Here is a 26,214-nt window from a genome sequence, read left to right on the forward strand (position 1 = left end):
TACTTCTAGAGCTGTCTGGTGGCTACACAACTATTTAAAGTCATATAGAAGTTCAAACAAACACCAATATGTATTTTTGACAGGCAGAACGTGATGAATCACACTTAAATGTTAGTAATATTAAGCAGAGTGTGATTCTAACCAAAGTGATCTTATGAGCTGGAGCTGTCCTGATTGACTCCCATTATATTCTGTCAGGGACATTTCAATGTGGTGATAATAAGAGGACTGTGACATTAACAGGAGTGACTTTTGTAAAGTGAAAGTTAGAACTGACTGGCAAACAATATCACCATAATCTGTCCCTGGCGACATGAACCGTTTCACAGTATCACACCTTGAATTCATTACTTGAATTCAAATTCAATCTTTTAGTATAACAATTGAATTTATAGGCTCATCAAAATGAAAACATGGTAAAGCGCTGGCAAACATGTTGAATCACTGGAGACTACAACATAGTAACAGTAAAATACCCACAGCTAATCATGGTAATAATAAATACATGGTACAAGCATGTTAGCAGGGGGCGTTTGATTGACTGAACAGAAACTGTGATGAATGGTATTGGAATCTCATCCTGACTAGTTAGAACGACTCAGAACCACACTGACTTCCTCCCTGTGGTTTTACGGAGGTTCTGACTAAGCTGGTGATTTCAGCTATTACAGGGCCAACGAGGTGCAGCAGTTCCAGTACTCGAGAGCCTTCAGGAAAGGAGAGAAGGACCCGGACAACGAGTTTGCAGTGAGTCTAAAAAGAGCAATGCTGCCATCCTGCTTCATGAATCAAATTGCAATGACTCATTTTGTGCCTTTCTCCACACTTTGAGATTCTGTTCCTGCATACATAATCAAAGTAAAAAAACATCCATTGAGTATACAGGCACACTCACACATTATATATCAGATGACCATACTTTAGCAATATCTTTTAACCTCTGTGACATATTTTGCGTATAAACACACACAACTAGTCTATATCAACCTCCTAATAACTAGTGCCGTTTTCTGTTGGGCGTTGAAGCTTGATGTGTTCATTCAAACTTCAGTTGTTAATTTGCGTCTTACTTGCAATGAAGTCGACTGAAGTAATACAGTAATATACAGGTAGTGGACAAAAAAAATGGAAACACCTGAGTAAATGAGGGACACCAAGTATATTGAAAGCAAGGGCTTCGACACAGGTGTGGCTCATGCGTTAATTAAGCAAATAACATCCAAGCATATTTAGGGTCATGTATAAAAATGCTGTACAGGTTCCTGGTTGCTTATAACTATGGCTAGCATGACTGCAAGAGGAGACCTCAGTTGAAAGAGGGGTTATTGTTGGGGTGCGTTTGGCAGGAGCTTCAGTGACCAAGACAGCTCAACTTGCTGATGTTTCACGAACGGTGATGATGCTAAGGTGATGTTGGCATGGAACTCCGAGGGAAAGACATCATCAGCAAAGGGCAACAGTGGGCGGAAGCGCATACTCCAGGATCGTGATATCCGTGCATTAATTCAAAGTGCAAGACAAAACAGACGAGCAACTGCAGATCAATTGACTGCAAATTTCAACCTGGGGCGCGAGCAGCCAGTTTCATCAAAAACGGTCTGCTGAGCTCTCCACATAGCAGGATACCATAGTGGCCCAACGCCCTATTAAGTGACTTTACATTGGGGTTTCCATTTTTTTGTCCACTACCTGTCGTTTTAGGGACGTTTTCACAAAGCATTTACCTCGTTCTACAGAAAAAGGGGTAACTTATGGTGCTAAATTCTTTATGAATATGGCCCTTAAAGTGTTACTGAACAGGCTGTAGGGTTTAAAGCAAAACACATTACTTTCCCTAGTTTCCTGTTTTGTAGTAAATATTCTTGCAGTATCTTTTTCAATATAATTGCTATTTTTTTATATATATATTGTTATTACCGTATCTCTTGTCATAAAGACAGATGAACCAATCAAACTGCTGAACTTTGGGAGAGGAGTCGGGAACCAATGAAGTGTTTCTGATTTGAGGTTTGATTAAGAGCCGATGTTATGAATGTAGAAGGCATTTAGCTGGGAAAACCTGAAGCATAACCGACGTGAAACGAAAATAAAAAATATTAAACAATTCACAATTATGTTGAAAAAGATATTGCAAGAATACCTACAACAAAAGCAGGAAACTAGGGAAAGTAATGTTGTGTTTTACAGCCTGTTCAGTAACACTATTCCATCACACAAAAAAAACTTGCTCATTTCTGTATGTTGAGTTCTGAACCCAGCAGATCTATCAATACAGTGGTTCCCAGTGAACACTGAATTAAGTAGTATCTTCCATTTTTATGTCAGTTTAGCAAAATGTCATTGACTTGCATTAAGAAAAAAAACAATATCTGTTCTTGGATTTACTGATTGGATAGAGCCAGTCACTGTTCACACAGGTTCCCATTCAAGTATGAAATGTAACCTTTACCAAATGGGTATTTACCTCCTAAAGACCCGGAAACCTGAATAAGATATATCAAAGCTGCTCACCGAGACTGTGATGCAGTCATGGCCCCGCCCCCGAGGGCACAAAGGTACAGTGCACACAGATCTCAGTGCCATTTTTCCTTGCAAGACTGACCCGACAGGAGAGCCTGGTATCAGATAAGTACTTGTTGCTTATGACTGTATAATTTTTCGCAAATTATTGTGCTGTACACTTAATTTACTCATATATTGTGCACTACAGCCTGTTGTTTGTTTCGTCTCCCAGTGGCCTTGTGCTCCGCGTGAAGCCAGCGGCTTGAATTGCTCCTTCCCAGGGATCAAGCAACATAAGTCGACTGACTGTGCTCTCCCCCCAGGCTGCATAGCTCCGGATGGATTAAATTCTCTTTATTTTGTGAATTTATGCAGCACTTCACTGGACCAAGATACATGTTTCGGTTGAGATTGCTTGCAGTCTCTCCCACAGTATCTTGCTGCCGTTTTGGTGACTGCTTTTGCATTACCATTTTGAAGGCTGTTAGTACCTCTAACAAGCAGGCTTCCCTCAGTCTCGTGTTGGTACTGACTGAGTGGTTTTGCTAGTGGCTTATACAGGTGGGCATCCCTGTACATTGCTATCCACGGGAACTGTGAACTGGTGGACCTGTACTATACCGGTATCGAAGGCACCGACCTGCTCTGTTCCCGACCCGAGGTTAACGCACCGGTGCCGTCCCGGTACCATACTGTACTGTCCCGGTTTCAACCAGATACCGTACCTACCCGGTGCTACAGTCACCAAACTGTTACCGACCCGGTACCGTACCAACCTGGTGCTTATGCCCCGGTCCGGCACCAAACCTGTCTTGTTCGGGTCTTGACCCTCCCAGTTGCGGTCTAGAAGCAGATTGAGGCTGCACTCGTACATCTGTATACTGTATACTGTACACTGCAGTCTGCCGGTTGAGGACAAGCGCGGCAGATGCTCTTCCTGCCTGGGGCCTGAGCATGGCAAGGAGGCACTGAAGAACCACAGTTTCTGTGAGTTTTGTGCATCTTTCTCCAAGCGTACGCTGGAAAAACCTTTCTCCCTCAGCTCTACAGAGCGCTCTGCATCCCTCACTCCTGCACAGCGCTCTTCCCCATCACCCACTGGTAGAGGTGGCTGCGCCTCACCCTATGGCTCTGTGCCAAGGGAGACTGGGAAAGTAGCTCACACAGGAAGCTGTCTTCACGGTCTTGCCATCTTCCTCTGCCTCTCCTTCTCCCCCGAGGAAGAAGAAAAGTTGCTGTTCCAAGCAATCCAAACTCATTTACAAGCTTAGAAACTTAAAAGAATATGTTTTGTACACAAAATTTTACTTAATAATGCACTGTACCAAAAATGAACACAGAAACAACCCTCTGGAGCTTTAATAATTGTATTTATGTTTTTAACATTCCCATACTCTACAGCCACTGGCACTATAGCACACAGTGCAGATGATCAATTAAGCTGTTGCACAGTCATCTTTGTTTGCCAGAATTCGCGAATTGAGTTAATCAGCTCTAGACGTGTTTGATTAATTTAATACATCAGGATTTACATCCTGGGTAGATGTTTTAGAGTTAGTTTTGTTAAAAACGTTTTGCTTTTTTTAATGAATACATTCGCAGAAATGAAAATGGGCAGACAAAAGGAGGTTGAGGACAGAACTGTATTGTTTTCAAGAATTTTTAAGAAGCGTTCTGTGGATTTTGTCATAGTGGGTGAACATAGCAATTATTACACTGGTAAAAAAAAAAAAAAGTGTTTGTTTGCGCTGCTGGGGTATTTTGCATGCGATTATAAAACAGCAGCTACATTACCAGCCTTTTACATTAGTAGGGTTATTCAAAATACAATTGACCTCTAGTATTACTGTACGTTTGCGCATTTTAACTACACTGATGATTTTATTTTGATAAACAACTGTGATTTTATTGTGCTGAATATAAGTGGTTAAACGGTTTATGGTGCAATGTGTTCTTTGTGAAATATTTTCACTGTTTTTTTAAGCACATTAGTGAACAACCCTTTTTTATCAGAAAATAATGAAAATTACTTAATGGTATTTTGTAACACGCATTATTATGCTGAAGTCGTATCCTTTCATGATACTTTTCTTTCTGTAATAAGCAAATTAGGTTGAGTTTATTGATTTTGAACTGGAGCCTATATGTGTGAGTATGCAATGGTTTAATTTAATCTCAGTTGCATTACTTGGACTGTTTTCCTTTGTAGTTGCTATGTTTTAAGCTTAGAAGCAAGATCACTATATCAAATTAAATGCCACACAATTTCCTTTCATATGGTTAAGGTATCTGAAAAAATAAATTGTAAATAAATGGTTGAATGCATTTGTTTGTTTTGTGGTATCCATTCCTGTACATCCAACCCAATTTGTGCATAGGTAAAAGGGCCTCTGTATGGTCAATAGCAAAATAATAGTATTCTGGTAGCCTACCAGTCCTAGTTGCTGAGGTCCCTCTCTAACAGTCACAAGCCCTCACCAGAACAGCCAGATGAGCTGTGTCTGCTTACAAGAACCTGCTCCGTGTATCAAAACTGAACGGGCAGGCTGTAAGCAAGAACCTGGCTGTGCTGGTAGCTGCACGTAGGCAGCTTTGGCTTTCCCAGGCACACGTGCCTGAAGGAGACAAAGCACCGCTGTTGGATGCCCCTGTTACACCCGGGCATACGTTTGGTCCCGCGGTGGACGAGATGCTGCAGCACTATCACCGTGTGCAGGAATCCATGAAGGAGCTGGTTTGCCTGCTGCCCAAGTGAACACCTCCAGTGCGCAAACCAGCAGCAAACTGGCGCCCAAGGCCCCAGCAGCCTCAAAGCCTGCACCCGCTGCCAGAGGTGTTGTTCAGAACCGGGCTGTGGAGGCTTTAATAGGTTCCGCCAGCCAGCGCAGGGACAAAAGCCTCAGGCCAAGTCACAAGCCAAGCAGCAGCCCTAGGAGTTTGCTGCCACAGGCCCAGCTGCCTATAAGCTGGCCAACTTGCCACCTCTAGAGAAGCTCACTGCCCATTCCACCAGGGGCACGGCAACTTTGTGGGCTTTATTCCAGGGTGCATCTGTCAAGGACATTTGCAGTGCAGCGGTGTGGGCTACTCCTTATACCTTCACTAGGTTCTAAGGACTAGAGGCATAGAGGCGAGTTCTCCCTCAATTTTTTTAGCCCTAGCTACTTGTTACTGGGGTTCCGAATGGTAACATAAAAGGCAGCCTCGGCTTAGCCTTGTAGCATTCCGGTCCATTGGCAATCTAGCCCTTGCGACGGCTTGGGTATACTGACCCATTTGGTAATGGTTACATTTCATACTTGAAAGGGAACGTTAGGTTATTATCATAATCCTGATGATAATATGAAAATGACGCCGAGATCTGTGTGCGTTGTCCCTTTGTGCCCTCGGGGGCGGGCCGTGACTCTGTCACAGGCTCGTGAGCAGCTTTTGATATATCTTATTCAGATTTCCGGGTCTTGAGGAGGTAAATACCTCTTCGGTAATGGTTACATTTCCATTTTAGGGAACCTGGATTGTTATAATAACATAATGTTTCGCTGTATTCACCCACACCTGCAGTCATCTACGTAAGGATTCTGTTGAAGAGATGTATGTAACACATTGCCCTCTCTGCTGACTGGCTGCTTTCTTTGTGTTCCCTGCAGACCATGTGGATTGAGAGAACCTCGTACCTCACAGCCTACAAGTTTCCAGGGATCCTAAAGTGGTTTGAAGTCAAATCAGTCTCCATTGTAAGGAATAAGCACGTTCAAATTTGTGTTGGAATCTGACAAATGAAAGTAATGTACCTTTTACAGGCAGTCTCAGGTGAGCGATTGGATGGGAATGGGGAGGTCATGACAAATCACCCCCAAAAAGTTTTTAAACCCTACTGTCTCTGATTTACATTAAATGTGGTTCTTCGGGATGTTCCAGGCAAACAAGCTCAAATTAACATTTTTATACTGATCAGGTCAAGGGGTCAGAAGTTATAGAGCGGTCAAAATGTGGTTGATAGGCAAACCCCCCCCCCCCCCCCCATTAACTAACCTTTTACTCAAAAACGGTTTGTGCGACTTGTGGGAGGTGTCATTTTATTGGAAATTGCATGGCAAATCCAAAAAAGAAAACAAACGTTCACCTTAACCCAGTGTTTGACCACAAAAATAAAAAAAATACCAAGAAAAGGTCAAGGTCTAGGCTTCAACTGTGCAAACTTTCGTGAAGGTAGTATTTTTGTTTTGCTTTAACCCCCCCCCCCCCCCTTTCAAGGAACATGAATAATCTTCATGTAACAAAACTGTAATTTGACATGAGTAAATGAATCACATCATCAGTGGGGTAAAAAGTCAGCACCTTTTATTGCAGGTGAACAATTACGTTTATGTGACGTGGAGATGTTACTAGCACTGCTATCATAGTACTGAAGTAAAGCACTCAATTCAAAATTTGAGAACTTCCCATTGATGTGGAGTATAATAGGTGCCAGGAATTCTTTCAATCCCAACTCCTCCCCCAAGTGAAGGAAAAACTTCCCCACCTGAGGAAAATGCATTACTTCAGTGGTGGTTGTGCTGCCCAATACAAAAACCAGTTAGATTTCAGAAATCTCTGCCACTATAAACTGGACTTCAACTTGGATGCCGAATGGAATTATTTTGCAACTTCACATGGCAAAGGCTCTTTGGTATTGGGGGAACAGTCAAGCGAAAGACTGCTGGGAAATCAAAGTATTGCTGGCCAGAGAAGGATGACAAATGCTGGGTACCCCATGGCAACATTCCTAGTCTCGCTTAGTCTTACTCAAGAGGCTACAAGTTTCAGAATCAATATCTCAAAAAGACTGAGAAACCGTGGAGAGAGAGAAGGGGTCGTTGAATGGTGTGGCCTTTGTTGCAAAAAAAGAAAATGTTCACCTGGAATAAAGGTGCTGGCTTTTTTTCCTCACTGAATTTTTTTTTTTTCAAAAACTTTTAAGGTGCAACTTCCTTTTGTTTTCTTTAAAATATATTTTTTATACCTTTTGGATTTGCTGTGTGATTTGGTTAACATTCATTTTGACCTCTTTAGAACTTTGGACCCCTTGACCTGATCAGTCTAAACGTGTAAGTTTGAGATTGTTTGTTTTCCTGAAACAACCCCAAGAACCAAGTCTGGTGTAAATGGGACATGGTAGGGTGTAACCTGTTGGTTGATTTGTCACGGAATGACCCGAAAGGGTGGTCCAGGGGTGTTCGATTACGGTCCTGGAGGGCCATTCCGCTCCAAGTTTAACAGGTAAAATTAGATAATTAACTACTTCAGGGTCTGGATGCAGGTTTAATTGGTTCAATTAAACAATTTACAGAATGACTGGAACAAAGTCCAGACTGTAGACGAGAACAGGCTTGAGACATGCTGCTGTTTTAACCTCTGACCAGATCAATGACACGGACCACTCACTTTAATATAGTCTTTACAGCTTTCCACGATTCTCTCAATAATGCTGTACTACATGTGTTGTCAAGTAAACATTAACCGTTTCAATGCCACATTGTTTTTACCAGTGGTCATATCAATGGTACAGATCATTTAAAATGTTTCTTACACATCTCTATTTACAAACTATTCCATTAGAAATGACGTTCCTCCTACATTATGCCTCTAGGGATGCAATGATTTTGTTAATTTTTTTTAGTTATACGTATTCATTTACCACCAGAATTTACGCCCCCCTAATCCAAACACCTGATTATATGATTGCTTCCTTTGCAGCATGTGGTATAGCAATGAGCTTTTCAGGTTTTATACAGTTGAGAAATAATTAGTAAAGGAGTCAGCAATGTTCAGGTGTAGTCTCTTCTGACACAGTCTTTATTTACAAGCACACAGAACAAAAATAAAAAGGAAACAAAAGGCCAACTAAACCATTGCATTCCCTATCTAACTCAGGGCAGTGAAAAACTGAGATTTGCATCGCAACTGAAAATAAGTAAGCCACATATGCTTAAATGCAGTGGTAGTCCTGACAGTAAAATACTGTACTGTAATGTAATTTTAATTCAAAGGCCATTACACGTAACACCGCATGGCAGTTAAACTAGGCACCCTCACGAGACGATTGCTTCTCAAGTATACTGTAGTAAAATAGGATTCTGCAGCCTTGAGTAAACATAATCGTGATCATATAACAAGTTGCTTACCCAGGAGGACTCGTTTTGATGTATTGTCGTCAGTGATTGAGTACCATTGACATTTGTATACTGTATTTAAACTACTGATGCACAGAGGCACGCTTTTGCTAATTGTAATCCTATCGGTCTGCTTTTAAGAATCAACCTCTAATAAGTATCAAATCATCCAGGACGGATGTGATTCTTATAAACGGAGTGCACTGTGTAATGCTTCCAAGTTTTGCAGGCACAGATCAAAGTGAATGTGTCACAAGAATATTTTCAAACTATTTTAGCCTTCAGCTTGTACAGCACGCACTCCTATCCGCTGGTCTTCTACCAGAATAGAATATTACTCAGCTCCTCATTGTAACCGTTTACTCCGGTTTCTAATTGTCTGGAAACTGGCACCCTTTTTGGCTGTACATCAACTCAAGTGTCCGGTCTGATCCAAGATGGCTGCTGGTTACGGAAGCCTCCCAGGGACATAACATACAAGATTTAAATCTAGGGATGTACACCCCATCACATAGCGGTTTTAATGAAATAGCTTTTACTGGGATTCTAAGGAGAAATCTGAGGAGAAATTATAAGAAGGCACTAGCTGGAACCTTTGTCAACATCAATTTTTTTCTTATAATGTTACCTTAGAATAATGAATGAGCATTTTACAGTTATGTATGAGCTACTACGATTAAAGATTTCTGTATTTAAATGTAAATGTTCTGTTTAAACATTCTGGAAGGTGTGAAAAACTGGACAGCCAAACTGATTTTGTTTGTACATGTGTTTGTGTGGTCAGGAGGAGATCAGCCCCCTGGAGAATGCCATCGAAACCATGGAGTTGACCAATGAGAAGCTGAGTAACCTGGTCCAGCACCAGGCCTGCGATCGCTCCCTGCCTGTCCATCCACTCTCAATGCTGCTCAGTGGCATTGTGGACCCTGCTGTCATGGGCGGCTTCTCCAACTACGAGAAGGTCAGTCTGGCTGGGGATTACATTCTGATTGTAGCACCACTTTTCTTACAGCAGCTTCAAGATGTGTCCGATAACAAAACAAGAAAAGACTGATAAGGACAACTACAGTTATTGTATGTTATTAAACCAATAGATTGAAACTTGGCTTGGTGACATGACCACAAGTATTTCAATGGCGGGGCTTCCATGCAGTTTAGAAACTCCAGATTCTCTCTCCATTGTCGTGAGAATGTGACGTAGCGCACACATAACACACGCGTTCCTCACGCTACCGGAAGTGTGTGGCCAAACCATGGTACGGCTTAAAGGGGTGGGTAAATCGCCTTCTCACACTAAAAAGCCATGCAAATTGACCACATTTTTTTTTTTTTTTGCATGGAAACATGTCCGAAAAACGTACATTATGCTCACAGGACTTCAGCAATTAAAATCCTCTTGTGACACGCAACTTTCTTCTATAACTAAATGCCCTGGCAAGCTCTTTGACCAAATAGGAAAAACTAACAATACAGTACGAGGGTTTTTTTTTAAATTATTTATCTGTGAAACCATTTTTTCAACATTTTGAAATTATGGCCATTTGCCTCATAAAATTGTAGTGCTTTTTTATTTAAAAACATTTGGTGGCCAAATGAGGAAGGCTGCACTTGTGGTTCTTCAATACAACCTAAAAACTTAGTGGAAACCCAGCTTAAGAAAACTGCATGATAGCAATAGTCGTGCAAGGGCAAATTGGAACTCAGAAAGACACATTTGAATATACCTTCCCATTTTGTATATTAATGAGTGTATTTGCATTTGGAAGGCAAATTTCTCCCCCTTAAAGAAAACTACATGGAAACCCAAATTACCTGAAAGGTACGACCAAAATAGCAGAACAAAAACGTGAAATTTATCCACCCCACAATAAACAGAATGGCAGACCTGCCACCCCATCCCGAATGTATCTGGATGAATCATTTCTTATAAAAAGAAAAAAAACAGATAATACAGCACTTTGCATTTAATAGGGACAAACTTTCCTTTCAGTTGAAAAAACCTCCAGTTAGCAATAAATTATATATAAACTATGTATGTATATTATACTGCCAAAACATCAACTCTTGTTTGTTCTTACAAAGATAAATCTACCATCTTTACCATCCTTCTTCCTGTCCTCTCTCTATATTCATATAGATGAAACTTAGCTTTTCTGACTGTTTTATGTACATACATTGTTCACACTGTTCGCTCTACAGCTTTGGTGGGGGTTGTATGTTACTAGCATACTTGGTATCATGAAGCATCATGCCTGCTTACCTATTTGTGTTCTTTGTGTTTGCCAGGCGTTCTTCACAGAAAGGTACCTCCAGGATCACCCAGGAGACCAGGAGCGTATTGAACTCCTCAAGCAGCTCATTGCCATCCAGGTACCGCAGGAGCTTCTCCAAACTGGGGGGAGGGGGGGGGGCAAGGAGTCTAGTATGGGGAGCTGTCAGCATGGTCTTTAGTTTGAGTCTCACACCTGAGCCCGGAACAGTACAAAAAAAAACGTATGTACTATGGGCAAAGTCACTTTCCTTTGCCCTTCCTTTGACCTTGTCATTATTTAGATTTTTCAAAGCACACTGTGCCATCCCATGAAATACCTAACAACTCTCTCATTATTAAGACCATTCTGCACCACTCTGAGCTCCTAAAGCCAGTCCCTTTTCAAATTATTTATGAGAATGTTGAGTGAAACTGTATTTAATGGGTAGCAGTAACATGCTTTGACCCAGAAGACACTGCTGGGGTGAAATGACCAAGGAAGTAAGGCATTGCTGCAGAATGCTGAGAAACTGATGCATGCCTTTATAGTATCTGGTATTTTAAGTTGCAGCTTGTGGAAAATACTGCTGCCAGGGGTTTAACTAGAACAAATAAGTATGAACACATTACCTCTGTGTTAGCAGCCTTACATTGAGTTCCTGTACGGCGTAAGATTGATTTGAAGGTCCTGCTTCTAACTGATACTGCTTTAAATGGCCTTGCTCCCCTATATCCAAAAGATTTATTGACCTCATATGTACCTAGTCCCTCTCTTAGATCACAGGATGAAGTTTAACTCAGTATTCCATGGACACAGAGAAAGAAGGCAGCAGAGCGTTCAACTTTAGAGCACCAAAGTTGTGAAATGATGACACGATTTGTAAGGGAGCACCATCTCTTGATGCTTTTAAATTAAGATTAAAGACATATTTAGCATATGCATTTTAAAGGGAACATTTTATCAGCCTTTTTTCTACTTGTTTTTTTTTATTCTATATTTTTATCACTGCTTTTTAAGTGATGATTGTTTTACTGTGTGTAATTTAAGGGGGTATTTTGTATTTTCTCATCTTTTATTTGTTGTGTATGTTATTCATTTTTGTTATTTTTATATGTAAAGCGTTTTGAGGCGATTTTATCACTAAAGGTGCTATATAAGCAATACAGATTGATTGATTGATAACAGACTTCCCGGAAGGCAAGCAAGCAAACTGAGAACATATTTAACCTAGTAGTAGCAGATCAGTCTGTTTTAAAATGAAAATACATATTTGGTGTATATTATGGTGAAAATACATTTCTTTAAACTGTACATTTGAGAGCTTTGTAATTCATGGAAGTGCAAAAAGGGTAAGATGTATTGGATTGTTGTGTTAGCTATAGTTACTTTAATATATGCTGTGACAGGGTGGCTGGGCGGTGACGTCACGGCAGAAGCAGGAACTAAAGCACTGACACCAGGCACTGCAGTTTCAAAAGAAAGACGCGGCTGGCCGTCGTTTTAGTTACAAATAACAAAAATAAATAAAATATTTAAACACAAAAAGACTTGCTCACAGAGCAAAATAAAAGGTTTAAACAGAAACAAAATCACAAACACAAAATACACGATCAGGCTGGGCAAGTCACTGATCCTTTACGTTTTAGTTTCGTTTTGTTTTCATCTTCATAGTGCTTGGCATTGCCTTAGAGAACAAAACAGTTTGGCAATGTCTTGCTGTACTATTACCAGGGGCTGGTCAATACAGCAACCAAACTTATAACAGCATAACATCATCTATACAAGTGGTGTGCAAAGTGGGGGGCGCAGAGAGTCTGTTAGGGGGGTGCAACTGACCTAAGAGGCAGTTCTGGAAAATCCTCTTTTTTTTTTTTTTTGTTAAAGGATAGAAATTTTTTAATAAATACATAAATGACAGCTGATTAGTCAAAGTTCTTAACTTTCAAATGAGCTGCTGACTATCACTCTAGGACTTGTAGAACCGGAGAAATGATGTTTGAAGTGGAGAGTGTCAGTGAAACTGCAGTGAACAGAGCAGAAATGGCAGATTCCATGGATAGAGTGCCAAGCGCATATTTTTTCCTAGATTTAACCAAAAAAATGTCCAGATTTAGCTAAATACGTATTTTATATACAGTACCAAATCAAAGCTTCAATGGGCGGGGGCTTTAATATTAGATTCAATAAAACTCTGTCTGTGTGTCTGCTGTCAGATCCCGTTGCTGGCGGACGGGATCCAGATTCACGGCGAGAAATCCACGGAGCAGCTGAAACCACTCCACAACCGGCTGGTCACCTGCTTCCAGGAGCTGAAGGAGAAGGTGGAGAAGCACTACGGAGTCATTACCCTGGTGAGCACCGCACTGCTGCTTCTCAGCCGAGGGCCGGTAGGGTTAGAAATACACAAAGAAACTCTGCTTTATTAAGTGTCTGTTAGTACTCTAAATGTAGCCCTCTTGAATGTGTAATAGTTATGGATGGGGCTGGTAGGTGTTCCTGCTAAACGTTCTGAATGATGGTCCCCTATGGAGGAAGCATCCTGGTGAAGGAGTTTGTAGAGGTGCTTGTATGTTCATACATGCAGAAGTCACATCACAACTCATTGAGCTTTGAAGATGGCTGTTTTGATTTAATACAAGGGTCTATAAGGTGGGAATTTTGTTTACAAGTGATATCCAAAAAATAAATCTTTACAATGAGAGTTGTTTTACCATAGGGTACAATTACATCTATTGTCAATTTCTTCTCTCAGCCCTCCTCCCTGACGGAGCGCAAGAAAAGCCGTACAGGCTCCATAGTGATGCCCTACATCCTGTCGTCGACACTGCGCAGGCTCTCCACCATCTCCGTGGCATCCTCCGGAGTCTCTAGCTGCTCCACTTCCTCAGAACGCTCCTCGAGACCCTGCTCCAACGAGTGAGACCCCCTAACCCTAACCCTGCTCCTACGAGTCAGACCCCTTAACCCTAACCCTGCTCCGAAGGGCAACCCCAACTCCAGTTTAGTGGGTATTAATGCATTCATGTCCCCAGAACTAATTAATTCACCCCATTATATTAATTCATTATATTAATATTAAATATTATATGTAAAATATTATTAATAAAGGAGGATTTGCTAAACTTAATAAATGGCCAACAAAATAATGAGATATATGAAACATCTATTTAATGTAACAGAAGCAATTCAGACAAACTTTAGTTCTGGAGCAAGGTACATTACTCAGTTATATCTCTTGAAGCAAAGGTGGGTGATGGAAAACCTCCTCCCAAAAGTAATTGGGGGGGGGGGGGGGGGGGGGGGAACAGAAACCGTCATTTTAATTATCTTTTTTTTTTTTTTAATTGAAAATTAAGTAAATCAAACTACTGTATTTGTTTTGTATAGTACTTTCGCTAGTACTACGTATTTCGTTACAACCCCCGCCTCTTTCCTTTCACTGGGATGGCACATATCCAGTAATTGGCTAAAGCAGACAAAAGGGGATGGGAAGCATGCCAGCGTTGGCTATTATTTTAGACGGCTTTACTCACATTTTCCATGCTAGCTATCTGAAGAAATGGAAGAATATGATTGGCTAGTAGACATGCTAAGCAAAACTATAGAGGAACGTACAGCTGTGACTGAGTGGAGAATTTGGATCGTGTGGCTGCCTCTGTGTAAAATAAATGTTGCATATTACATATAAATAAATAAATACATAAATAAGAACTTATTTATTTTAAAATTGTCGAGTAGGCAATGCTTCCTTCGACGAGCCACCATTAGTTGTGTTTTTTTAGGTCTGTTATTTTTATCATTCCCTTGTGCCTTAGTTTTCCCTCAGTTATGTTCAGACACATCTCAGGTCTTTGCTGTCAGCCTCTGTTTGTAATCAATCACTAAGTTCTCACTCCTGTGTCTCTCCCCAGTTCTCTGCTGGCCTCTGTGAGCGAGCGCAGGGGCTCAGTGCTGTCCAGGGCAGAGGAGCCCTTCTGTGACAACAGAATCAGCCGATTCAACAGGAAAGAGTGGAACATCAGCAAATCCCAAGTCCTGACTGAGAGAGAGCCAGACGGAGAGGTAACTCAACAATGCACTCGCACTGTAGATATAGATTAGTGGGATACAGTGAGACACTCGGGCTCCTCACAATTACTTTGGGTCACACACATTATTTATTTATTTGTTTATTTAACAAGGAGATTTACACATTAAGACCGAGGCCTCGTTTACAAGGTGGTCCTGGAAAACAATAAAAAGACAATTGCATGTACAAGCAACACAATTAAAATATGTGTGGTTCACAGTTAATCAGCAGCATACAGAAATCAAAGAACAGAATAAGGAAAAGCCTTGGCAGGAAGTTCTAAGCAATTCCCAAATACAATCTTTATAACCAGAAAAAGAAAAATTATCAAATTCCACCTTTATACTAGTCCTTTCTACCAGAGCACTCAAATAAGCCTTTACAATGTTTCAGTACAAAACAATACCAGTGAAAACCCGATTTAGAACATAACATAAGAAAAGTTGCAAACAAGAGGAGGACATTCAGCCCATCTTGCTCGTTTGGTTGTTAGTAGCTTATTGATCCCAGAATCTCATCAAGCAGTTTCTTGAAGGATCCCAGGGAGTCAGCTACAACATTACTGGGGAACTGGTTCCAGACCCTCACATTTCTCTGTGTAAAAAAATGCCTCCTGTTTTCTGTTCTGAATGCCCCTTTATCTAATCTCCATTTATGACCCCTGGTCCTTGTTTCTTTTTTCAAGTCAAAGAAGTCCCCCGGGTCGACATTGTCTATACCTTTTAGGATTTTGAATGTTTGAATCAGATCGCCGCGTAGTCTTCTTTGTTCAAGACTGAATAGATTCAATTCTTTTAGCCTGTCTGCATACGACATGCCTTTTAAACCTGGGATAATTCTGGTTGCTCTTCTTTGCACTCTTTCTAGAGCAGCAATATCCTTTTTGTAACGAGGTGACCAGAACTGAACACAATCTTCTATATGAGGTCTTACTAATGCATTGTAAAGTTTTATCATTACTTACCCTTGATTTAAATTCAACACTTTTCACTATATATACGAGCATTTTATTGGCCTTTTTGGAATTGGTTTTAGCCCCCATAGCAATGTTCATCTCTCTCTTGTCCTTTCTAACTTCCTTTTTGACTTGCGCTTGCAGTTCCAGGTACTCTTTCTGTGTGCTTTGTTCTTGGTCCCTTGTAAACGCTCTGTAAACTGCCTTTTTTTCTCCTGAATAATTTTTACAATTGTTCTATTAAAACATTTTGGCCATTTTGTTTTAGATTTTGATTGGTCTACTTTTGGGATGTATTTGTTTTGCGTCTCTGTGGATGTTTTCTCTATTTTACTCCAATCTACTTCTGTTAGTCTCTGTTTCATTCCTTCATAGTTTGCCTTTTTAAAATTGTAAACCTTAGCTTTAGTCGTTACTTTTTGGGTTTTAAAAAGCACTTCAAATGAGACCATGTTGTGGTCTGAGTTTGCCAATGGTTCTCTGACCTCTGTTTTTGTTATTCTGTCTTCGTTATTTGAAAAGACTAAATCAAGGCATGCCTCCCCTCTAGTCGGTGCCTTGACAAATTGTGTTAGGAAGCAGTCATTTGTCATTTCTACCATTTCAATTTCAGCCTTGTGTGCTTTTAATAGTGTGAAAATAAAATGTAGCTGTTGTCTTTTGATCATCTAAATTAGAATCAATATCTGGCTGATCATAGATTTTAACAGAACCTAGCGACATCTGTACAAAAGGTTTGCCAAATACCAAACTAGCCCTAATAAAATGCTTGTTAAAACAATCCGTGCTATCTTTACTCTCAGTTAAGGGCAATCATTAAATGTCACCTGTTGGGGTAAAGCTGACGAGACACAAACATCTTGTATGCTTTTCACAGTTTCCAGAATGCATTTTTGTTAATTAAGTATTAAAATATTGAACATAAAAACACAAAATATTCCTTTGCCGACCGAGGACGGGAGCTTCCAGGGGGCGGCGCTCAATTGGCCGCGTGCCGCCTGGGTGGAGGGAGGGTTAGGTCGGCCAGGGTGACCTCGGCTCACCGCGCACCAGCGACCCCTATGGTCTGGCCGGGCGCCTGCGGGCTTGCCTGTAAGGTGCCCGAGAGCTGCTTTGTCCTCCGACGCTGCAGCTCTTGGGTGGCTGCATGGTGAGTCCGCAGTGTGAAAAAAAGCGGTCAGCTGACTGCACACACTTCGGAGGACAGCGTGTGTTCGTCTTCGCCCTCCCGAGTCAGCGCAGGGGTGGTAGCGGTGAGCTGAGCCTAAAAATAATTGGCCATTTCAAATTGGGGAGAAAATAATCAAAAATAATTGGCAACGACTAAATTATTAAAAAAAAAAAAAAAAAAAACACAAAATATGTTTCAGTATTCAAGTCCAGTGCACAATACAACCACAAAGCAGCCACAGAACAGACACAAAACAACCAGTCCTTGTTGTTGTGTCCTTTCTGTGCTGCCACTGAATGCTGGCGCTCAGTAAGCACAGAGAGAAGAATTAGCCAGCTGGCGGGAGTCAGAGTTCGCTGGGAACTGTAGTGCCAAAATTCCGGGCTTTGTACACCCGAAATATAAAGTTCCAAAAAAACAACAATATAGCTCGATCCATAAAACACTGCAGTGCTCGCCTGCCAGTAATAAACAGCTGCAACACAGCCAGTGTCCTTGTTCTGCTGTCCTTTCTCTGCTACCACTGAGTGCTGCCGCTTACTCTAAGTGTAGAAAGTGTATGTGTAAGACCTGTTTCATTCCTTAAAGAGGTTCTAGCTAATTAAGTAATTCCACTTCTAATCACTATGTAGGTATCACATGTGCAGTTTTAAAAGAAACACACATTGGAGCAAACAACATGTATCTAGTAAAACTTGTATCTAGTCTGGATGCTTTTACTCTGTAGGTCATTTCAACAGTAATAACTGCTGATAGTATTTGTTATTTCCCTTCTGTAGACACCCCCAGAGAGACCACAGCGCCCCAAGAGCCTGCAGTTTGGTGATCGGCGGATGACCCTGTCCTTGTTTCAGGGACCTTCCTCCCAGCTGAACTTGTCGACCCCTCTCAGCCTTCCTCCAGGCACCCCATGCACGCCCCGAAGCTCCAGTAAGTAACACTGCAGGGGCAGGTTATTTAGATGTTTATTTTTAGGGGAGCTGCATGACAACTATGGCCTTATCATGCAAACAGGCACAACCAGACTAATCCCAGTGCTTAAAGGACTTTGCTACAATGATAGACTGACAGAACTGAATCTGTTTATTCTGGAACAAAGAAGAATTTTGGGGGACATGGTTGGTCTTTGAAATCTTAAAAGGGGTTGATATAGTTAACCCGAAACAATACTTTAATCGCAGCACAGAAACCAGGACCAAAGGACTCGGTTGGAAATAAAGTGGAGATAGACTTGGGACAGATGGATGGAGAGTGGTGAGGGTATAGAATGGGCTGCCTAGTCATCTTGTTTAAGCAGAATCACTTGGATACTTTAGACCCAACTTGACAAAGCTACTAGGAACTGGACGAGCTTAGATGGACCGAATGGCCTCCTCTCGGTCATTCATTTTCTTATGTTCTTATGTATGCAAGACAAGTTATGAGATAGTGCCAGTGAAGTAAGCAAAGGTGTGAAAATATTGTTGAGAGGGAACTTTTAAACAGGTCACACTCTGTTTTCCTTCCTGTTAAACAGGCCGCTTTCTGTATTCCTTCCTGTTAAACAGGTCACTCTCTGTATTCCTTCCTGTTAAGGTTTCTCGTCTCTACAGAGCGAGGGGGATGTGAACTCTGACCTTCAGGACACTCCGCCCCCAATGCCTCCTAAACACAAACCTCTCGAGAACGGCAGCCAGAGGAATAGGAACTCCACAGAGGTAAGTATTAGGGCAGGACTTCTCAAACCCAGGCCTGGGGAGCCCTTGTCTGCTGGTTTTCATTCCAACTGAGCTCTCAATCACTTAACTAAACCCTTAATTGAACTGATAATTTGCACAATTAGACTTGTTTAATTGTTTTCAGCTTTTAAACAGTTGCAGAGTTCAAGTTACTTATAAAATGTTATACCTAAATTTAAATCTGCAACTGTTTAAGAGCTGAAAACAAGGGTTTAATTAAGCAAATTATCAGTTTAATTAAGGGTTTAGTTAAGTGATCATATAGCAATCCACACTTGGAAACCTTCCTAACTTGTCAGTTAGACAATGTGAAAGGCTTACGTCCCAGGGGAGTGATCAGAGTGTGGTTTTAACCGAGGTACTGCTGTGCCCCCCATCCTGTAATATACATATGCGTGATAAATGTGCCTGGGGTCTGCAAAAATCTGCAAAAAAAGGAGGAGAAGAAATTGTTACCTTATTTTGGTGACTTATTTCTCTCACTGTATGACAGGTATTGACTTTTTGTTTTCTACGTTTCACCTAAGCGTGTTTGGAACTACAAATTAAAAGTGAAATGGTGCTTTTGGTTAATTTATTTTTGCTGCGCCAAAACCCTGAAAACACGTAAACTATCTTTGCTGTACAGAGTCTCTGGCAGTTCTCGCTGGTAACTTGGCTCGAGGAACTACCATTCCTCTCAATTAGCTCTTTAATTACAGTACTCTGCTCTGCAGTCAAATGTTCCCCAATTTTTATTTCACTCGGACTTGCCGTACCCAGCAACTAGGGACCGAGTTCTAATTCGTCATACTGTACCATGCAGGTTCCCTGTCTACCCATGTTTTCACCAGATTAACATGGGAAAATCTGGTATGGTTTCCTTTTCCCTGTCTGAGACACTTTTATAGTTTACATTACTTAACTTCTCTGCTATTTGGAAGGTCCGTGCCATTTAGACAAAAAATGGTGTGCATGTGAAGGCAGCAAAACTAACGCTTTGTCTCCAACTTCAAACTCTCTAGACAAGTGCTGGCGTTATACGTTGTCTTTTGTAGTTCTTGCACTCTGATCAGATTTTCAGTTACCAGACTGCTGACCTTTTCTATTCTATCACTCATTTTTATTACATACTTGACCACATTGTACCCTCTAGGTGGCATCTCCTCCCACACTTTTTTGGCAATATCTAAGATTCCTCTCAGCTGTCTCCCATACAATAATTCAAATGGTGAAAACCCGGTCGACGCCTGAGGAGCCTCTCTGATAGCAAACATAAGAAAAGGAAGAAAACTATCCCAGCCAGCTACATGCATTACCTTCTTTATCATTTGTTTTAATGTTTTATTAAAAGGTTCAACCAAAACCATCTGTTTGTGGGTGGTAAACAGAGGTAGTATTTTTTTTACTTTGCACAACTTATACATTTCTTTCATAACTTTGGACATAAAAAGGGGGTCCTTTGGTCAGTAAGGATCTCTTTAGGGAAACGCTTGCGCTATGTTATTTTAATTAGTATTCCTTAACGGTACAGCCCCGGGGTATCTAGTGGCGTAATTCACAATGACCAGAACGTACTGAAACCCTGCTTTAGACTTTTCCAAGGGTCCAATTAAATCCATCCTCACTCTCTCAAATAGCACGTCTATGACGGTAACGGGACTAGCGGGGCTTGTGTAGGTTTCCTGCCAGCGACCAGTTGACACTTATGTTCTTCTTATGACACAGAGGTCATTTCTAAAATGAACATTCTAGAAATGTAGTCCTCCATAACAACAATCTCCTATGTAAAATGAGTGTAAAAAACAGCGTTTTTAAAACTGTATACTTCTATTTGAGTAAACAAAACAAAAGATTGTGAAAAAAATGTATTATTATTATTATTATTATTATTATTATTATTATTATTATTGGTGTGCAGTTATTAAAAATGCTTCCGTGAAAATAAACTGAGAACAAAGATCAGAAAAAAAGATTGTGCAATTGTAATAATAATAATAATAATAATAATAATAATAATAATAATTAGTCTTTTCCTTGGTAATTAATTTGAATATTTCCAGATATCGAGCTGTTATTAAAAATGCTTCCGGGAAGTTGCCTTGTAATTGGACAGCAGAAGCAGTGTGCTCTTCGGAAGAGCTTGATGAAGATGATGAATTAGCGTTTCCTGCTGTCGACAGTGTGTGTGACCAGGTTTTGCGTTGCTCTTTTGTTGACGGTCCTCAACTGACATCTTATTAAAAAGATTGACATGTACTTTAAACTGCATTTTGTTAATATCTGATGTAGTAATCTTGTTTGATTTGTTGTTATGATGCGGTTACGAAGATTCTAAGGGCATATATCTCTACCACTTTATCCCTGACTTGTTTCAAAAGCTCCTTGGTCTTCATGGTTGCTTTGTTGGATCACTATGTGAGTTGCAGCTTGAAAGTCTTTTTATATACCTGAGGGAAATTATCTACAAGTTAAACCACTTTGTGTACACATGGGATGAAACCATTTCACTAATTTTGTGACCTTTCAAACAAATCATTTGCACCTGAGCTGATTTAGGGCTACAGTAGCAAAGGGGTTGAATACTTATGCAACTAAGATTAATTTGTTTTTCTCTTTAAATCTTACTTATTTATATTTTATATACATTTTTTAACTTTATCAATGTGGAGTAGTTTGTGTAAATTCTACATGCAAAGTCTAATTTGAAAGCTTTGGCTGTGTGCTTTGGGTCGTTGTCATGCTGAAAGGTGACCTTCCGTCTCAGCTTTCTTGCAGAGGGCAGCAGGTTTTCCTCAAGGACTTCTCTGTACTTTGCTCCATTCATTTTTCCCTTCTATCCTGACAAGTGCCCCAGTCCCTGCCGATGAGAAACATCCCCATAACATAAGAACATAAGAACATAAGAACATAAGAAAGTTTACAAACGAGAGTAGGCCATTCAGCCCATCTTGCTCGTTGGGTTGTTAGTAGCTTATTGATCCCAGAATCTCATCAAGCAGCTTCTTGAAGGATCCCAGGGTGTCAGCTTCAACAACATTACTGGGGAGTTGGTTCTAGACCCCCACAATTCTCTGTGTAAAAAAGTGCCTCCTATTTTCTGTTCTGAAAGCCCCTTCATCTAATCTCCATTTGTGACCCCTGTATTAAGTAAGCCAAGACGAAGCATGGTTGGTACAGTGTGTGATGAAGTCATAACTTTAACTACATTTTGAGTACAAGAGTTCCGAGGGAAAGCTGTTAGTGGGGAACTGACACTATTTCCATTGGGGAGATTAAATGCTTCAATTGTGAAGTCTGTCCATATGACTGAGCTGTGTGCGTCAATTCTCCTAGTCATACCTAGTCAATGGCCATTACAATAATTCTCAATGTTTTCTGCCAATCTTAATAATAATAATAATAATAATATGTATTTATTTATGTAGTAACAACAAAACTCAAACTAAAACGTTAATATTAAGAAAAAGCAAGATTTAAAAATAACAATTGAGGGTGAATCTCTAATAAAAGACATAAGAACATAAGAAAGTTTACAAACGAGAAGAAGCTACTCAGCCCATCTTGCTCGTTTGGTTGTTAGTAGCTTATTGATCCCAGAATCTCATCAAGCAGCTTCTTGAAGGATCCCAGGGTATCAGCTTCAACAACATTACTGGGGAGCTGGTTCCAGACCCTCACAATTCTCTGTGTAAAAAAGTGCCTCCTAATTTCTGTTCTGAATGCCCCTTTATCTAATCTCCATTTGTGACCCCTGCCACCACCATGCTTCACAGTAGTGATGGTGTTCTTTGAGTGATGCACTGTGTTGGGTTTGCACCAAACATAACGCTTTGCATTTAGGCCAAAAAGTTCCATTTTAGTTTCGTCAGACCAAACTTTGTCCCGGAGTTCTTTTGAAAGCGCCTTGATGCTCATGGTTGAGTCTTTGCTTTGAAATGCATTACCCAGCAGAGGGATCCTACAGGAACTGCTGAATTTATCCTGAAATCATGTGAATCACTACAGTTTAACACAGGTGGAGGCCACTTAACTTGGTGTGTGATTTTGAAGGCGATTGGTTACACCTGAGCTAATTTAGGATTGCTATTACAAGGGGGGTGGACACTTATCCAACCAAGCTATTTCCGTTTTTATTTTTAATTAATTTTCTACAAATTTCTAGAATATTTTATTCACTTGGAAGTTGTGGGGTAGGATGTGTAGATAAATGAAAAAAAAACTATTGTAATGCATTTTAATTCCAGACTATCAGGCAACAAAATGTGAACATTTTGAAAGGGGGTGTAGACTTTCTATAGGCACTGTGTATGTGTGTGTGTGTGTGTGTGTGTAAAAAGTTTTAGGCAGGTGTGAAAACAGCATCAATTCTTCTAGGTACACTTGCACACAGTTTTTGAAGGAACTCGGCAGGTAGGTTGGCCCAAACATCTTGGAGAACTAACCACAGTTCTTCTGTGGATTTAGGCAGCCTCAGTTGCTTCTCTCTCTTCATGTAATCCCAGACAGACTCGATGATGTTGAGATCAGGGCTCTGTGTGGGCCATACCATCACTTCCAGGACTCCTTGTTGTTCTTTACGCTGAAGATAGTTCTTAATGACTTTCGCTGTATGTTTGGGGTCGTTGTCATGCTGCAGAATAAATTTGGGGCCAATCAGATGCCTCCCTGATGGTATTGCATGATGGATAAGTATCTGCCTGTACTTCTCAGCATTGAGGAGACCATTAATTCTGACCAAATCCCCAACTCCATTTGCAGAAATGCAGCCCCAAACTTGCAAGGAACCTCCACCGTGCTTCACTGTTGCCTGCAGACACTCATTCGTGTACCGCTCTCCAGCCCTTCGGCAAACAAACTGCCTTCTGCTACAGTCAAATTTTGACTCATCAGTCCAGAGCACCTGCTGCCATTTTTCTGCACCCCAGTTCCTGTGTTTTCGTGCATAGTTGAGTCGCTTGGCCTTGTTTCCACGTCGGAGGTATGGCTTTTTGGCCGCAAGTCTTCCATGAAGGCCACTTATGACCAGACTTCTCCGGACAATAGATGGGTGTACCAGGGTCCCACTTTTTTCCGCCAATTCTGAGATGATGGCACTGCTGGATATCTTCCGATTGCGAAGGGAACTAAGCATGATGTGTCTTTCATCTGCTGCAGTAAGTTTCCTTGGCCAACCACTGCGTCTACGGTCCTTAGCGTTGCCCGTTTCTTTGTGCTTCTTCAAAAGAGCATGGACAGCACATCTGGAAACCCCTGTCTGCCTTGAAATTTCTGCCTGGGAGAGACCTTGCTGATGCAGTATAACTACCTTGTGTCTTGTTGCTGTGCTCAGTCTTGCCATGGTGTATGACTTTTGACAGTAAACTGTCTTCAGCAACCTCACCTTGTTAGCCGAGTTTGGCTGTTCCTCACCCAGTTTTATTCCTCCTACACAGCTGTTTCTGTTTCAGTTAATGATTGTGTTTCAACCTACATATTGAATTGATGATCATTAGCACCTGTTTGGTATAATTGTTTAATCATACACCTGACTATATGCCTACAAAATCCCTGACTTTGTGCAAGTGTACCTAGAAGAATTGATGCTGTTTTGAAGGCAAAGGGTGGTCACACCAAATATGGATTTGATTTAGATTTTTCTTCTGTTCACTCACTTTGCATTTAGTTAATTGATAAATATAATCTATTAACATGTCTATTTTTGAAAGCATTCTTACTTTACAGCATTTTTTCACACCTACCTAAAACTTTTGCACAGTACTGTATATATATATATATATATATATATATATATATATATATATATATATATATATATACACTACCGGTCAAAAGTTTTAGAACACCTCAATTTTTCCAGTTTTTATTGAAATTTACGCAGTTTAATGTCTCCATGTACTCTGAAATTAAAGCATAGAACAAATAAACAATTGGAGATAAAAAAGAAATCATGGAATCGTTTTGTTTAACAAAATTTTATCTAAATTTTTGACTCATCAAAGTAGCCACCTTTTGCAGATATAACAGCCGAACACACTTGTGGCATTCTTTCTACAATGGAAATCAAATATTGTTCTGAAAGTTCTTCCCAACACTGTTGCAGAAGTTCCCACAAATGTGTTGCACTTGTAGGTTGCTTTGCTTTCACCCTTCTGTCCAGTTCATCCCAAACCAGCTCGATGGGGTTTAAGTCTGGAGACTGTGCTGGCCATTCCATGATTTGAAGCCTACCGTCTTGTTCTTTTCTTCTAAGGTAGTTCTGACATAGTCTGGAGGTATGTTTTGGGTCATTATCTTGCTGTAGGATGAACCCCTGACCAACTAGGCGTATACCATAGGGTGTTGCATGGCGCTGCAAAATGCTGTGGTAGCAGTTTTGGTTCAGGGTGCCGCTCACTCTGTGCAAGTCGCCGACTCTGGATCCAGCAAAAGAGCCCCAGACCATCACGCTTCCTCCTCCATGTTTGACAGTTAGTGTCACACACCGAGGAACCATCCTTTCGCCTACTCGACGGCATACAAAAACCCTGCGTGATGAACCGAAGATTTCAAATTTGGATTCATCGGTCCATAAGACCTTCTTCCAGTCTTCAGTAGTCCACTGGCGGTGCTTCATGGCCCAGGCAAGCCTCTTTTTCTTATTTTGCCATCTTAGCAATGGCTTTCTTACTGCCACTCGACCTGTCAAACCTGCAGCTCGAAGTCTTCTCTTCACAATTGAAACTGAGACTTGCTTACTTCGACCAGTGTTAAGCTGTGCTTGAAGCTGTTGTCCTGTGAGCCGCCTATCACGCAAGCTGTTGACTCTCAGAAACTTGTCTTCTGATTCTGTTGTGGCTTTGGGTCTGCCAGACCTCTTCCTGTCAGAGTTACCTCCAGTTTCCAAGTGCCTTTTGATGGTGTAGGAAACTGTACTCACTGACACCTTGGCTTTCTTTGCAATTTCTCTAAAAGAAAGACCTATACTTTTAAGGGTTATAATGGTCTGTCTGTCTTCCCTGTTAATTGCCTTTTTCTCGCCATTATGAGAGCAATATACTACTTCCTGCAGTACAATACTGTCCAAATAATGCTTGAGAGGGTGTAGTAACACAGTCTGTTCCAACACTGCTTTTATACAGACAGAGGGTTTGTAAGTAATCAACAAAAGTTGGGCCACCTGTAAGAATTGTTAGCATCAACTTTCAAGCCTTAATTTACTTCCATTGCTGCAGAACAGCTGTAAGAAATAAATAAATAAATAAATAATAATAATAACTCCGAAATGTACATTATTCTTCAGTTTTTGTTAACCTAAACTTTTTTTTTAACCTCTGGCAGTTTACTGCTTTTGTACCATTTCAGGTTATTCACTGGACTTGAACTGCTTAAATTTTAATAAAAACTGGAAAAATGGGTGTGTTCTAAAACTTTTGA

General features: G+C 40.8%; 1 protein-coding gene across 3 annotated transcripts in view; it reads left to right on the forward strand.

Moving 5' to 3' along the window:
• Nucleotides 1-26,214, forward strand: part of LOC117411725 (dedicator of cytokinesis protein 5-like) — a 152,507-nt gene that overhangs the window by 121,441 nt on the left and 4,852 nt on the right. Inside the window, exons 43-51 of one of the 3 annotated variants that reach the window (XM_059013776.1) lie at nucleotides 663-747; nucleotides 6,150-6,236; nucleotides 9,439-9,615; nucleotides 10,941-11,024; nucleotides 13,120-13,257; nucleotides 13,659-13,822; nucleotides 14,818-14,968; nucleotides 17,881-18,031; nucleotides 18,677-18,798. In XM_059013776.1, the coding sequence (XP_058869759.1) occupies nucleotides 663-747; nucleotides 6,150-6,236; nucleotides 9,439-9,615; nucleotides 10,941-11,024; nucleotides 13,120-13,257; nucleotides 13,659-13,822; nucleotides 14,818-14,968; nucleotides 17,881-18,031; nucleotides 18,677-18,798 (1,159 nt within the window). Of the gene's footprint in view, nucleotides 1-662; nucleotides 748-6,149; nucleotides 6,237-9,438; nucleotides 9,616-10,940; nucleotides 11,025-11,670; nucleotides 12,496-13,119; nucleotides 13,258-13,658; nucleotides 13,823-14,817; nucleotides 14,969-17,880; nucleotides 18,032-18,676; nucleotides 18,799-26,214 lie in introns of those variants that run through there. The other 2 variants (XM_059013778.1, XR_009319807.1) reach the window with 2 other exon arrangements.

The sequence above is a fragment of the Acipenser ruthenus genome, chromosome 46 (assembly GCF_902713425.1).
Source record: "Acipenser ruthenus chromosome 46, fAciRut3.2 maternal haplotype, whole genome shotgun sequence".
Classification (NCBI taxonomy): Eukaryota; Metazoa; Chordata; class Actinopteri; order Acipenseriformes; family Acipenseridae; genus Acipenser; species Acipenser ruthenus.